At 49.6% G+C, this 14,155-nt stretch overlaps 1 protein-coding gene across 5 annotated transcripts in view; it reads left to right on the forward strand.

Moving 5' to 3' along the window:
* DENND5B (DENN domain containing 5B) overlaps window positions 1–14,155 on the forward strand; it is a 192,626-nt gene that overhangs the window by 127,238 nt on the left and 51,233 nt on the right. For 3 of the 5 annotated variants that reach the window (XM_054034587.1, XM_054034606.1, XM_054034596.1), the window contains 2 exons: window positions 27–113; window positions 2,367–2,517. In XM_054034587.1, coding sequence (XP_053890562.1) covers window positions 27–113; window positions 2,367–2,517 — 238 coding nt within the window. The remainder of the gene's footprint in view (window positions 1–26; window positions 114–2,366; window positions 2,518–14,155) is intronic. The other 2 variants (XM_054034614.1, XM_054034623.1) reach the window with 1 other exon arrangement.

Below are 14,155 nucleotides of genomic sequence, written 5' to 3' on the forward strand. Positions count from 1 at the left end.
TGATTAAAAAACGTTCTAATTTGCAGGTCGGCTATCTATCCAACGACTTATTTCTGTTGATATTGTGGCACCGGAACCTCATGTTCTGTATCGTGAAAGGCAGCAAGATGATAGTAATAGCAAGTCTCCTTCATGTTTTATCGGTCACATGAATCGTGAACCCAGCACCAATCACTTGTTTCTCTAACCAGCTATTTCTGGAACCCTCAGAGCAGGCATTTAATCTTCCATTCTTGTGCCTCCCAGTATTTTGTGCTATCAACAATAGAAGACACTAAGACTAAGTGAAAATTAATATTAAAAAATCAATAGTTTCTAATACAGAGGTTCTCAAACTTTTTTTGCTGCCCCCTCCCGGCCCTTTTGAAAATATTTCAGGTTGTGACAGCCCTCCCTCCCCCAAACTGATAGCAAATTACTGTACATACTCATAGGAACATACTCATAGTATTGCCACCCTTGTTTCTGTGCAGCTGCTGTCTGCAGCGCTGGCTTCAGAGTTAGGTGGTCAGAAAGTGGAGGCTGCTGTACCCGTTTTCTCTCCCAGCTCTCCCTGGCAATATTTTTTGTGATTCATGACCTCCCTACAATAGCCTTGTTACCCTCCCCCCTTTTGGATGGGGACCCCTGTTTGAGAAATGTTCTAATAACAAAATACCAAAAGATCAGCATCCTTTCCGTCACAACTCTCTAAAGTAGGATAAGAGCTATGGGATGTGCTCTTCACAAAATAGTCTAGGTCACAGCTGTAATTTCTCCATCTTGCATATTTATTCATCTTTAGAATCATTGACTTAAAAAACCATTTACTTTAGTGTAGAGGCTGTGAAGAGCTGAATAATCAAAGTAGTGTTTGGCAAATACAAATTTCTCCATTCATGTTCATCGCTTATGGTGAATCAATAAGTTTAACTGGTTTGGAATGTTTGGTCCCGTTTTGCTGGAGACTTGGGATGAAATCCTGACTTCATTGAAGCCAATGGCAAAACACCCATTGACTTCAATGGGGCCTCAATGTCACCCTTTGTTTTCTGGTGAGTCTTTCTGCCTCCCTGTCATAGCCTTGAGGTGTCCTCGTTTTTTCCCCTTCATTACAATCACCACTCTTCAGGCCTCCTGGTAGTCACCAACAATCCTTAATCCTTATGAGGATTGGGTAGGACTTTCTTCAGAAGTGGTTATCAGTGACCGTTTATTTAGATTCAGGAGAATGACTTTGTAATCAGAGGACACTTCCAAGACCAGAGTTTGGCCTCCCAGGTCCTGCCTGCCCAAGTGGAGAGACTGAGAATACAACCTGGGCCCCTCTGGTGTAATAACACAGCACTCTAGCCTTTAGGTGACTGAGCTAGTCTTAGAATAAAAAGTTTTAGTGATAAAGATGGTTAAATCTGACCCATTGACTCGGGTTGATTGTTCCTTTTCTCAGCAACAATAAAGTGGCTTTTCCCTCAAATATATTTTTGTTACCAGTAGTCTGCACTAAATGCCTACTTGTTTCATTTTTGTCAGTAGTAGTTTTTCAAGATCTAAAGGATTATTGTAACGGACCTGTCCATGTTCTAATAACTGTTAGTGTGACATTAAAAATGAAATAACAGCACAAACATTTCCTCATTTTTCATAAATGAAGCATTTGAGAGATGTTCTTGTGATCACACTGTGCTTCTGCCCCTCCTGCAAAATAAAATGTCATTAGCTGTCAGTCTGTTTATTCATGAACTGCATTCCTTGCTCTGTAGAATGGCCAATAGGTTGAATAACCTAGTGTTGCACTATTCTGCATTTCAGTTTTAGAACTCTGTTGATGCCACACTCTGGGCGTTAATTTTCCCCAGCTGACATGACTAGAAGTACTGCAGGAGGAGGATGTTTACATAGTGACCGTTATGTTCCTCTCATCACTCTGCTACAGCAACTCTTTCCTTTGAGCAGTCCCATAGGGTCAGCTGGGAGAGCTGGTTTTGGGGGAGTGGAGTGGGGGAAAGGAAAATTGTCTCTTAATTTTGTGGTGGAGAGGGAACTCCTCAAGATGCATGCAAGTCCTTCTCTACATTAATATATACACATGCTTTAGAAAGTTTACTGCTTGCTGCAACTAAAATGATCAAGAGTCCTGTGGCACCTTATAGACCAACAGAAGTACTGGAGCATAAGCTTTTGTGGGTGAATACCCACTGCGTCAGGACTCTTTGTTGCTTTTTACAGATCCAGACTAACATAGCTACCCCTCTGATACTTTAAAATGATCAATTAATTCATTGTAGAACTTACACAAAATCAGAGCATGGTTAAGTTCCCTGCTGTGGCGCATGCTTTAGATTAGGACACTAAAGTAATTATTCATGTATGCATACCTTTTGCAGCCCAATCCATTGAACAGCGGCTAAAGAAGATTGATCACACTGCCATCCACCCACACTTACTTGATATGAAGATCGGTCAAGGCAAATACGAACAAGGGTTCTTCCCAAAGTTGCAATCAGATGTGCTGGCAACAGGACCTACCAATAACAAGTAAGCCCCCTCATTATTTCCTGGACTTTGAAGATGTTTTACTAACCAGGTTTCTCTTGCGATTGACTCACTCTATGGACAGAAGCCAGGAATTATGGGTATTTCTTTCCAGACCAGTGAAACTGGGGCAGCTTTCACTATTTTTATCTTCTCTGAAGTGGCAACTTTTGAGTTCACAGCTAGCTGACTTTATGGTGGCTCTTCAAGCTCTGGCTAATCCTAGTTTTTGAGATGGATACTCAGTGGTCATTTTTTGTTTGATTCGGTCACATCATATATTTACTGGGTCCACCTCACACTTGGTATTGTTTAGTTTTGTCCTTGATTTAATATAAATTTAAAATGCTACTTAGACCATCAGTCAGAACTAAGACTACATACAAGTCCTGGCATTTAATGTATATTAATTTTTAAGGGAAGCAAAAGGTCATGAGAAGAAATCCATGATCAGCCAAATTAAGGACATTAAGGAGTTTGAATATATTGGGAGCGTTTCTGGTGGGATCCTAGAGCACTTGGCCCTATGCTATTTAACATTTTTTATCAATGACCTAGAAGAAAATATAAAGTAATCACTGGTAGGTGGCATAAAGACTAAGGGAGTGGTAAATAACAAAGAGGATAGGTCACTGATAAACATCGATATTACCTTTGTATTTGGCACTGGTGTAACCACTACTGGAATACAATACCCAGTTCTAGTGTCCACAGTTCAAGAAGGAGAAATTTGGAGAGAGTTCAGAGAAGAGCGATGGGAATGATTAAAGGATTGGGAAAACCTGCCTTCATCAGGGACAACTCAAGGAGTTGAATCTATTTAATTTGTCAAACAGAAAAGTTAAGGGTGACTTAATCAGCCTGTAAGTACCTATGTAAGGGCTTGTCTACACTTAAAACGCTGCAGTGCTTTAGTGAAGGCACTACCTATGCTGACAGGAGGGGTTCTTCCACATGTGTAGGTAATCCACCTCCTCAAGACGTGGTAGCTAGGTCAGTGGGAGAATTCTTCCATACACCTAGTGCTATCTGCACCAGGGGGTTAAATCAGTTTAACTGCATTGCTCAGAGGTTTGGATTTTTCACACTCCTGAACAATGTAGTTATACCAACCTAACTTCCTAGCGTAGGCCTAAGGAACAGAACTATGATAAGAGAAGATTCTTCAATCTAGCAGACAAAGTATAACAATTGCTGGAAGTTGAAGCAAGACGAATTCACACTAGAAATAAGGTGCACATTTTAACAATGAGGGTAATAAACTGCAGGAACAATTTAACAAGGGTTGTAATGGACAATCAATCCCTGGAAATTTCTTAAATTGAATCTTTTCCTAAAAGATAGGCTATAGTTCCAGGGCTTCCGAGGGGGGGCAAGTGGGGCAGTTTGCCCTGGACCTCGCAGGGGCCCCCACAAGAGTTCTTCGGGGCCCCTAGAGCGGGGTCCTTCACTCGCTCCGGGGGCCCTGGAAAACTCTCACGGACCCAGAGCTTCTTCCGCTCCGGGTCTTCAGCGGCAATTCAGCGGCGGGGGGTCCCTCCACTCCAGGACCCGCTTCCGAAGACCCGCAGCAGGGGGTCCTTCCGCCCCGGGACCCGCCGCCGAAGTGCCAGGTCTTCGGCGGCGAGGGCTTCCCGCCACCGAAGACCACAGGCCCCCGGAATCCTCTGGGCGGCCCTGTATAGTTCAAGCACATCTGTTAGACCCAAAGCAGGAATTAATTCAAGGCAGTCCTATGGCCTGTGTGGTACAGGAAATCAAACTAGACAATCACGTGGTCCCTTCTGATCTTACCCCACCTCCTGCTCCAACATGCGCGCGTACACACCCTTGCAACCCCACAATGTAGTGTTAAAGGCCTACACATCTTATCTTCTTCCTTCCTCCAACTCCCTGCTCCCAGCTAGTTCTTCATCCGCATCCCACTTTGTGAAACACTGGCGTAGAACTTCATAATGTGTTGCTGCCTTCCTTTCTTGCATCTTTTGAGCAGTGAACTATTTTGGCATTTATAGTACACCTCTACCCCAATATAACGCTGTCCTTGGGAGCCAAAAAATCTTACCACATTATAGGTGAAACCGCGTTATATCAAACTTGCTTTGATCTGCCAGAGTGCGCAGCCGCCCCCCACCCCCCCGGAGCACTGCTTTATCACATTATATCCGAATTCATGTTATATCAGGTTGCGTTATATCGGGGTAGAGGTGTATTGTGATTGGCATCTGAGTAGGCACCCATTGAAAAGAAAGGGAAGTTCATATCTCATAGCTATTGTTTCATGCTTTCTGCAAACTCAGACATCTGTATTTTACTCACTTCACACACTGGAAGTTCCCTGTGTTTTGGGAAGTATTGCTTTAAGCTATCTGTTACCTTTGTGACAACATCAGTCACGTGAAGTTTACTAAATCAGCAATAAGAGGACAAGAGTTCCCAGTCTGCATAAATCTGATGTATACTCTTGCAGACTGTTAATGGATCTACTGAAACACCATAGTAAATCTAATTTTCTCTATGGCTTTCTGAGATGCTACTTCCTGAAGACTGGCAGTTACCTCAAAGGTTTTTTCACTGCATGGCTGTTAGCTTAGTGTGATTGAATATTAAGGCCATTTTTGGCCTTGAAGTTGCAGAGTATTTTAAAAGTTCTTCCATTGAAATCCTGTTTAGTGACTGTGAAGCCATGTCAAACAAGATGGCAAACTTTTGATCTCCTCACGTTGCATGTTTGAGAAAAACCAGGTAAATGGAACTTCCTATAAACAAAGGGACACATCTTTCTGCTTCCTCACATTTCACATGAGCAGTATGGTGTGCGTGTAGGAAATGTTATTTTAAAGATTTTGCACCTCTGGATAATTTGGAACGCTTTTCATGTCTTCTGCAAGTAACCAAACATAATTTTTCTGACATGAAACCCATGGACATTTAGGTTCCCATGGGTTTTAGAAATGAGTTTCTGAGTTTATCATATTCCCTCATATAGTCAAATGTCACAGATTTGATTAGCCCAAGGCCTTCAGTGTGTGCCTTCTGCTAACTGATGATGGGTTTTTACCCCCTCTTCTGCCCAACTTTGTGGATTGATGTATCCCAGATGGTTTTTTTTTTTTGTTTGTTTGTTTTTTTAATCAACCTAGTCTGTGTGTCTTCAGAAGATTTATACATGTGTGTGTTAAAATAATCAGTATGTACATCAAGGATTGATTTGCAAATTAAACTCCTTGGCCTGGGCAGCAGCAGCTAAGTTTGCAATTGAAAGGGCATAACAAAATACAAGAGAGATCATCTCTCTCTTGCAGTCAAATTTCTTATTGCCAATTGAAGGTAATTTTACTACAAAACCTGCTTTGTATTGACAAGCAAACTAAATTAGTGTCTTGGGCAGAACGGCAAGCACTACCACTACGTGACTGGAGCTGATTAACTCTCCTTAGTTACCATGGTTCTTCTTCGAGTGATTGTTCACGTCCATTACACATTAGGTGTGCGCGCACCGCGTGCACGGACGTCGGAAACTTTTTCCCTTAGCGGCTCCCGTCGGGCCGGCGGGGCCCCCACCTTCCCGCCAGAGCGGCGCCCCGCTCTAGGGTATATATATCCCTGCCGACCCGACCCCTCCAGTTCCTTCTTACCGTCCGTGGCCGCGTTGGAACAACTCTGTCTCTCGTCTGAGAGTGTCCCTTAGCACATTAGAGTTATCTAGCAGTTTTCAGTTAGTTGTGTAGTGTTTAACCAGTAGTTAACGGCTCATTAGAGTACTTAAAGCTCCTGCTGGGGTTGTTTGTTCAGCACCGGCCCTGGGCGGCGGGGTATGCCACACGCCCAAGGCTTCAAGGCTTGTGCCACGTGCCGCAGGCCTATGCCATTGAGCGACCCCCACGCCTCGTGTCTCCGTTGCCTGGGGGAGGCTCACCAGAAAGAGCGCTGCAAGATCTGCAAGGCCTTTAAGCCCAGAACTAAAAAAGAGAGGGACTTTCGCCTTAAGCAGCTGCTCATGGAGACGGCGTTACAGCCCTCCACTTCGACGGCACCGTCTGCCTCCGTGCGGAGCGCCCCGGCTTCGGTGCGGGAACCGGCGCCGGCGGGTCACCCGAAGACCGCGGCACCGACCCAGCGGGGAAGTGCACGACGCCGATCGTCTTCGCCGGCAAAAGTGAAGGGCCAACCTAAGGCCCGAGGCCGCTCCCCGCACAAGAAGGCGGCACCGGTAAAGACCTCGAGTGCCCCTAAGGCCGACACGGCCTCATCACGGACCCCGGTAGTGGCTCTGGCGCCGAAGGGCCCGTCGAGCCCCGGGATGAGCGCGTCGAGCGAGGATGCAGGGCTGGAGGAACTGGTGGAACAGCCCTCCACTCCGGACACGTTTGAGGCAGCTAAGGACCTCATTGCCTTGTCCGTCGAGGCCCCGGCACGCGCTGAAGGCGCCCCGCCTATGCTGCCGCGCAGAGGCAAGCCGGCGATGGTGCGCCCACCACGGTCGCCGTCTCGGCACCGTTCCAGGGACCGGTCCCGGTCGAGCTCCGCCTCGGTGGACTCCCGGTTGCCCCCGGCGCAAGAAGCACCACAGCAGTCTGGCTTCAACAAACGGCCGGCACCGACTCAGCAACCGAGCACGAGTCGGCACCGCGAAGCATCGGCGGCTCGTTACCCGAGGCCGACCAGCCGTAGCCGTTCCCGGTCCCGCGACCACCGGTACCGTTCCAGGTCGACGAGGCGCCACTCCAGGTCCTGGTTGCGGAGGCGCTACTCCCCAATACCGGACCAGCACCGTCCCACGGCCCCACCGTGGCCTTCCAGGTCACCGTCCGTGGTCTCGGGGACTGACTCAGACCGATACGGCGGCTATGCCTGTAGGTCACAAGCCAGCAGGGACTACGGTCAGTCACAATGGGGCCAGCCGAGCCAATGGCCATTCTGGACACCCTGGGCCTACCACCAACAAGAGCCCCCATCGGGAGCCTCGAGACCCGGGCCATCCCGGTACCGATCCCGCTCCCCGCGGCACCGTCCGCCATCGTATAGGGAGGCAACGGTCTCTAGACCACCGGAGCGGGAAGGAGTGGACTCGGCACCGAGTACGGTACCGTCCCAATCCCACGCGGCGGGTCAGGCCGCAGAGGAGCAATTGGCTGATGCCGGATTGCAGGACAATGAGGATGGGCAGAAGGCCCCGACCTCTTCCTCCTCGCCAGATGAGGCGGTAGCGGGCACACTGGTGTCCGGCCCTCCCCCGATTGACCATCGGGCACACCAAGACCTGCTTCGCCAGGTAGCCCTCAATCTGGGCTTGCAAGCGGAGGAGACCATAGAGCAGGACGACCCCATGGTCGATATCCTGAGCCCAGAGGGCCCCTCCAGAGTCGCTCTCCCGATTATACAGACAGTACAGTCCAACTATAAGACGGTGTGGCAAACACCGGCCTCCAGTGCGCCAACTGCAAGGGGAGTGGAGAGGAAATACTTCGCCCCATCTAGAGGGTTTGACTTCCTCTTTCTACATCCGTCCCCCTGTTCCCTGGTGGTCTCGGCGGTCAACGAAAGGGAGCGGCATGGCCAGCAAGCTTCTGCCCCCAAGGGCAAGGAAGCTAAGAGATTGGACCTATTCGGGAGGAAAGTCTATTCATCGGGGGGCCTGCAACTGAGGATCGCCAATCAGCAGGCGATTCTAAACAGGCATAATTTTAACTCTTGGGCATCAGTCGCCAAGTTCAAGGACTCCCTCCCACCGGACGCGCATCCGGAGTTCACGGCCCTGGTGGACGAGGGAATGGCAGTGGCCAAGACCTCTTTACAGGCCGCACTGGACTCAGCCGACGCTGCGGCTAGAACAATCGCGTCAGGAGTCGTGATGAGGCGTTCGGCGTGGTTGCAGGCTTCAGGTCTCCCGCCGGAGGTGCAGACCACGCTGCAGGACCTCCCGTTCGAAGGTTCGGGCTTGTTTTCCGACCAGACGGACGCCAGGCTACACAGCCTTAAGGACTCACGAGCGACCCTTAAGTCGTTGGGTATGCACACGCCGGTAACGCAGCGTAAGCCCTTCAAACCCCAACCGCCGCAAAGGCATTACCACCCTCGGCCCCGACACGAGCCTTACCGCCGTCGAGGCAGGGATAACAGGCGGAGACGTAACAATACGCCTAACCAGGGCCAGAATCACGGCCAGGGCAAGCCGCAGCCGGGAAATAAACCAGGCTTTTGAAGCTGCGCCCGAGGACAGCGTACCACTTCATATACCGGATCCTCCTTTGGGTTTCAAGGACCGTCTGTCCCAATTCTACCGGGCCTGGTCGCGCATAACGTCGGACCGCTGGGTCCTGCGCACAGTGAAGGCGGGCTATACCCTCCAGTTTTCCTCGCCCCCTCCCTACCATCCCCCTACCCCGTCCCTCTTCAGGGACCCTTCTCACGAGCAACTCCTCATACAGGAGGTACAGACCCTTCTCGCTGCAGGAGCAGTAGAAGAGGTCCCTCTGGACCTAAGGGGAAAAGGATTCTATTCCAGATACTTCCTGATCCCCAAGGCGAAAGGAGGCCTCCGTCCTATCTTGGACCTGCGCGATCTAAACAGGTTTCTGATCAAAACGCGCTTCCGTATGGTCTCCCTTGGAACTATTATCCCATCCCTGGATCCGGGGGATTGGTATGCTGCCCTCGATATGAAAGATGCCTATTTTCACATCGCAATCAATCCGGCCCACAGGCGTTTTCTGCGCTTCGTTGTCGGACAGCGCCATTTCCAATTTACTGTCCTGCCCTTCGGCCTGGCGTCAGCTCCACGGGTGTTTACAAAATGCATGTCCGTGGTAGCAGCCTTCCTTCGGAAAAGAAGGTTGCGTGTGTTCCCATACCTGGACGATTGGCTACTCGCGGGCAGGTCGGAGGCCGAGGTCCGATCTCACGTGACGCTGGCCTTGCAGACGTTCGACAAGCTCGGCCTCCGGGTCAACGTGCCGAAATCCACGTTAATCCCCACACAGAGCCTGGACTTCATAGGTGCTACCCTGGACTCGGTAACCGCGCGAGCGAGTTTACCAGAGGCACGGTTCATGTCAATTCACGGGGCCGTAAGCTCGGTCCAAAAATTTCCCACGACAACGGCAAGGTGTTGCATGCAGCTTCTGGGGCATATGGCAGCTTGCACGCACGTGGTCAGACATGCCCGGCTGAGACTCCGGCCTTTACAGTTGTGGTTCGCCCACACGCATCGCCCCAACAGAGACCCATTGGATCAAGTAGTCACGATCCCGAACCAGGTGCTCAGCTCACTACGCTGGTGGCTCGATCGCCAGCAGGTATGCGAAGGGATCCCCTTTGCTGCCCCACAACCCACTCTGACGTTAGTGACAGACGCATCAGACATAGGCTGGGGGGCGCACCTGGGGGAACTGCGGACCCAAGGGCTGTGGTCCGGAGAGGACAAGCTGCTCCACATCAATCTGAAGGAGCGAAGAGCGGTTCGCCTCGCCTGCCAGACCTTCCACGCCTTCCTAAAAGGTCACAGCGTGGCAGTCCTGACGGACAACACTACCGCCATGTTCTATATAAACAAGCAGGGCGGGTCCCGGTCTTCTCCCCTCTGTCGCGAGGCACTCCAATTATGGAACTTCTGTATAGCCCATGCGATGCACCTCATCGCGACGTATCTTCCGGGAATTCAGAACGGCTTAGCAGACCGCCTCAGCCGATCCTATCGAATGCACGAATGGACACTGAGAGGAGACGTCCTGCGTTCGATCTTCCGGAAGTGGGGGTTTCCCCGGGTGGATCTATTCGCCACCAGGGACAACAGCCAATGCCCTCAGTTCTGCTCGTTTCAGAACCTCAGCCCGGGATCATTAGCGGATGCTTTCATGATCCCATGGGGAGGGAGCCTAAAATATGCCTTCCCTCCATTACCACTTATACACAAGGTTCTTCTCAAGACCCGCAGGGACAGGGCAACGATTATACTTATTGCCCCGGCCTGGCCTCGCCAGCATTGGTTCACGTCCCTGCTGGAACTGTCCGTAGCCGATCCAATCACCCTTCCCCTCCATCGCGACCTAGTCACGCAAGACAAAGGTCGCCTACTCCACCCGAACCTGTCTTCGCTTCATCTCACGGCATGGTATCTCTCTGGCTGAACGATGCAGAGCACAGGTGCTCTCACCAGGTTCAGCAAATCCTCCTTAATAGTAGGAAGCCCTCTACAAGGGCAACATACCTGGCAAAGTGGAAAAGGTTCTCCCACTGGTGTGAGCCTCAACGCATACAGCCTTTACAGGCCTCGGTGCCGTCCATCTTGGACTATTTACTGCACCTCAAGAATCAAGGGCTTGCGCCCGCCTCTATTAGAGTTCACTTAGCCGCTATTTCGGCTTTCCATCCGGGAGAGTTGGGAGTGTCAGTATTCTCCAACCCCACAGTGGCCCGATTCCTCAAGGGGCTGGAAAGGGTGTTTCCCTACTCACGCCCGCCGGTTCCGACGTGGTCTCTGAACCTAGTCCTAAATAGACTCATGAGTCCTCCTTTTGAGCCCCTGGCCACTTGCTCCCTCACGCACCTCTCGTGGAAGGTGGCGTTTCTCGTGGCCATCACGTCGGCCAGAAGGGTATCAGAATTGAGGGCCCTCTTGTCGGAACCACCCTATACGGTGTTCCATAAAGATAAGGTGCAACTTAGGCCGCACCCCAAATTCCTCCCAAAGGTGGTGTCACAGTTTCACATGGGGCAAGACATTTGCCTCCCGGTGTTTTTCCCAAAACCCCATACGGACCCTCACCACCGCAGCCTACATACCCTGGATGTCTGAAGGGCGTTGGCATTTTACCTGGAGCGGACCAGGTCGTTCCGCAGAACACCCCAGCTGTTCATTGCGATTGCGGAACGTATGAAAGGCTTGCCTATCTCGACACAGCGCTTGTCGGCATGGATTGTGCATTGTATACGCACTTGTTATGAGCTCGCCAATGTTCCGGCCCCAGAGATCCGGGCCCATTCGACTAGAGCCCCAGCGTCCTCAAGGGCCTACTTGGCGCAGGTCCCGATCCAGGAGATCTGTAAGGCAGCCACCTGGTCGTCCATACACACGTTCACAGCCCACTACGCGATCCATGATCAGACCAGAGAGGACGCGATGGTCGGCCGGGCTGTGTTACAGTCAGTTGTACCTTGACTCCTACCCACCTCCAATGGTAAGCTTGGGAATCACCTAATGTGTAATGGACGTGAACAATCATTCGAAGAAGAAAAGACGGTTACTTACCTTCTGTAACTGTTGTTCTTCGAGATGTGTTGTTCACGTCCATTACACTTCCCACCCTCCTTCCCCTCTGTCGGAGTCTCCGGCAAGAAGGAACCGGAGGGGTCGGGTCGGCAGGGATATATATACCCTAGAGCGGGGCGCCGCTCTGGCGGGAAGGTGGGGGCCCCGCCGGCCCGACGGGAGCCGCTAAGGGAAAAAGTTTCCGACGTCCATGCACGCGGCGCGCGCACACCTAATGTGTAATGGACGTGAACAACACATCTCGAAGAACAACAGTTACAGAAGGTAAGTAACCGTCTTATCTCGGTTCAAAGCACCAAAGATATCTGTGCTACAGTTTTCTACCTGTGTTACAACACAGGGTTAACTAACGCTGTAGCAAATTGTAGCGTAGATCCTGAACTAAAAGTTTGTTCCTAGTCATGTTTAACCCTAGGATATTCCTTTTGTGCTGTGCTGGCTTTTGAAAAGGTTTGTGGTCCCAGAACAATCTCATTGCTTAATCGCCTGGAACAAGGGGACTGGACTAGATGACCTCTCAAGGTCCCTTCCAGTCCTATGATTCTATAAGTAGAAGTACTCTCTGGGCAAGAAATGGTGTCTGGTTTCCAGAGGGAGGGAGTGGGGTGTGGGTTGAGTGACATCAGGTGGACCCTAGTGATAAACATATCTAGAAACAAATGTTGACTACACTACAGTTTTCAACTGTTAGCTAAAATATAATTAGCAATTGTGGAGCAGATGAAGCTTAACTGACCATGTGTTCAGCCTGCAGCTTAGCCCCAGTTATACTCAGCAGTGCAGTTCTCCTGGTCCAACCCTTTTCTCCTCAGGCATTTATTTGTGAAGCTTATGTTGACTAGGCCCATCCCCCACTTCATTTTAACTGGCAGTACAATTCTGTTGTATTGCTCAGTCCCTCTTCCCTCCCATATCTCTGAGGCAGTTCATTTCTTTGCTTCACTCCCAATCAGCACCCTCAGTGCTGCGGAGTGTGATGTTGCTTAGCCTGCCCATGGCCTCCCCTGTTGTCCTTGTCTGGTGGGAAGGACATTTTTCCTTTGTTCAGCTAACACCTACTTGGCTCCAGAGTTCTGGACAATATAATATTCTCTAGTGAGATCTGGGATCACCGTTTTAAAGCTACCAGAGCACAAAGGAGCTTTACCTATACAAGAGAGAAGAGGATGCTATTATGTGAACCTGAACCTGAGCAGGAAGGTGGGAACTAATGTATCCAAGTATTTCTGGACTTGAGTTTTGGACTGCTACAACAGTTTGTATATGTGGGACACAAAATAGGCATATACGTTATTGTGTATAAAGCCTTGTCTACTCAGACTTGCACTGGTTTAGTTAAAGGTGTTCTGGATTTAGTTAAACCGCTGCAAGTTTGTGCGTAGGCACTCTTGTTTGGGTTTGAGTGACTTTTGATTGTAGATTAATAGTTTTTTATTTTTGTTTTTTAAACAGCAAGCTAAATTGAAATAAGCCTCTTAAACACACACAAGTATGTCTACATGCAACTTGTGTCAGTTTAAGTAAACCAGCTTAAAAATACCCTTTTTGAGTTAAACTGGTACAAATTTGCTTTCAAACAAGACCTCAAGCTCAATCTACACTGAAAAGTGTTATCTTCATAACTACATCGAGCATGGGTGTGAAAAAAGCACATCCCCGACGGATGTAGTTATGCCAACAAAATCTCCAGTGTAGATAGATCTGTGTCAACAGAAGCACTACTTCCATAGCCAACATTGTCTGGGGAGGCGGTGTTCCTACACTGATAGAAAAACTCCTGTCAATGTACACTGCCTATTCCCTTGCTGGGTTTAGTAAGAACAGTATTGAAGTTTGTCACCTAATGGTATATTCAGGGAACTTTTTATAGTACCTTCCTTCCTTCCTGTCCCCCATCCTGCAGGAGAGGGTTGCCTCAAAAATATCCTGTAAAAGGTCTTTTACACTTTAATTTGGAGTTTTGGAATATTTTTATTGATGACTATTTTGGTCTTAACAATTTATACAACCTTTCCAAAAGAGAACTTTTTGAAAGTCTTCTGTGATCCAGGTGTCACATGCTTTGTGTTTGAGGCTTATGTAAGGCGTTTCTCACTTTTTTTTCCTGTAAACATTGAGGGTTTTTGTATTTCACAACTGTTCACCATCTTAGCTGAGAAGGCCATAACGTGAAGCACACTGGTGTGGTTGTCCCTGTATGGGAAGGATTGATCTTGAAGTTGGATGTTGATGAGCTGGAGAGCAGGGTCTGGGGCTTGCCCCACTCCAGTGCTCCAGCTGGGGTTCATGGTCGGTGGCTGCACCACGCGGCTCCCGGAAGCCGCGGCATGGCCCTGCCCCGAATCTTACACGCTCCAATGACCCCCTCTG

Source organism: Malaclemys terrapin, chromosome 1 (assembly GCF_027887155.1).
Source record: "Malaclemys terrapin pileata isolate rMalTer1 chromosome 1, rMalTer1.hap1, whole genome shotgun sequence".
Classification (NCBI taxonomy): domain Eukaryota; kingdom Metazoa; phylum Chordata; order Testudines; family Emydidae; genus Malaclemys; species Malaclemys terrapin.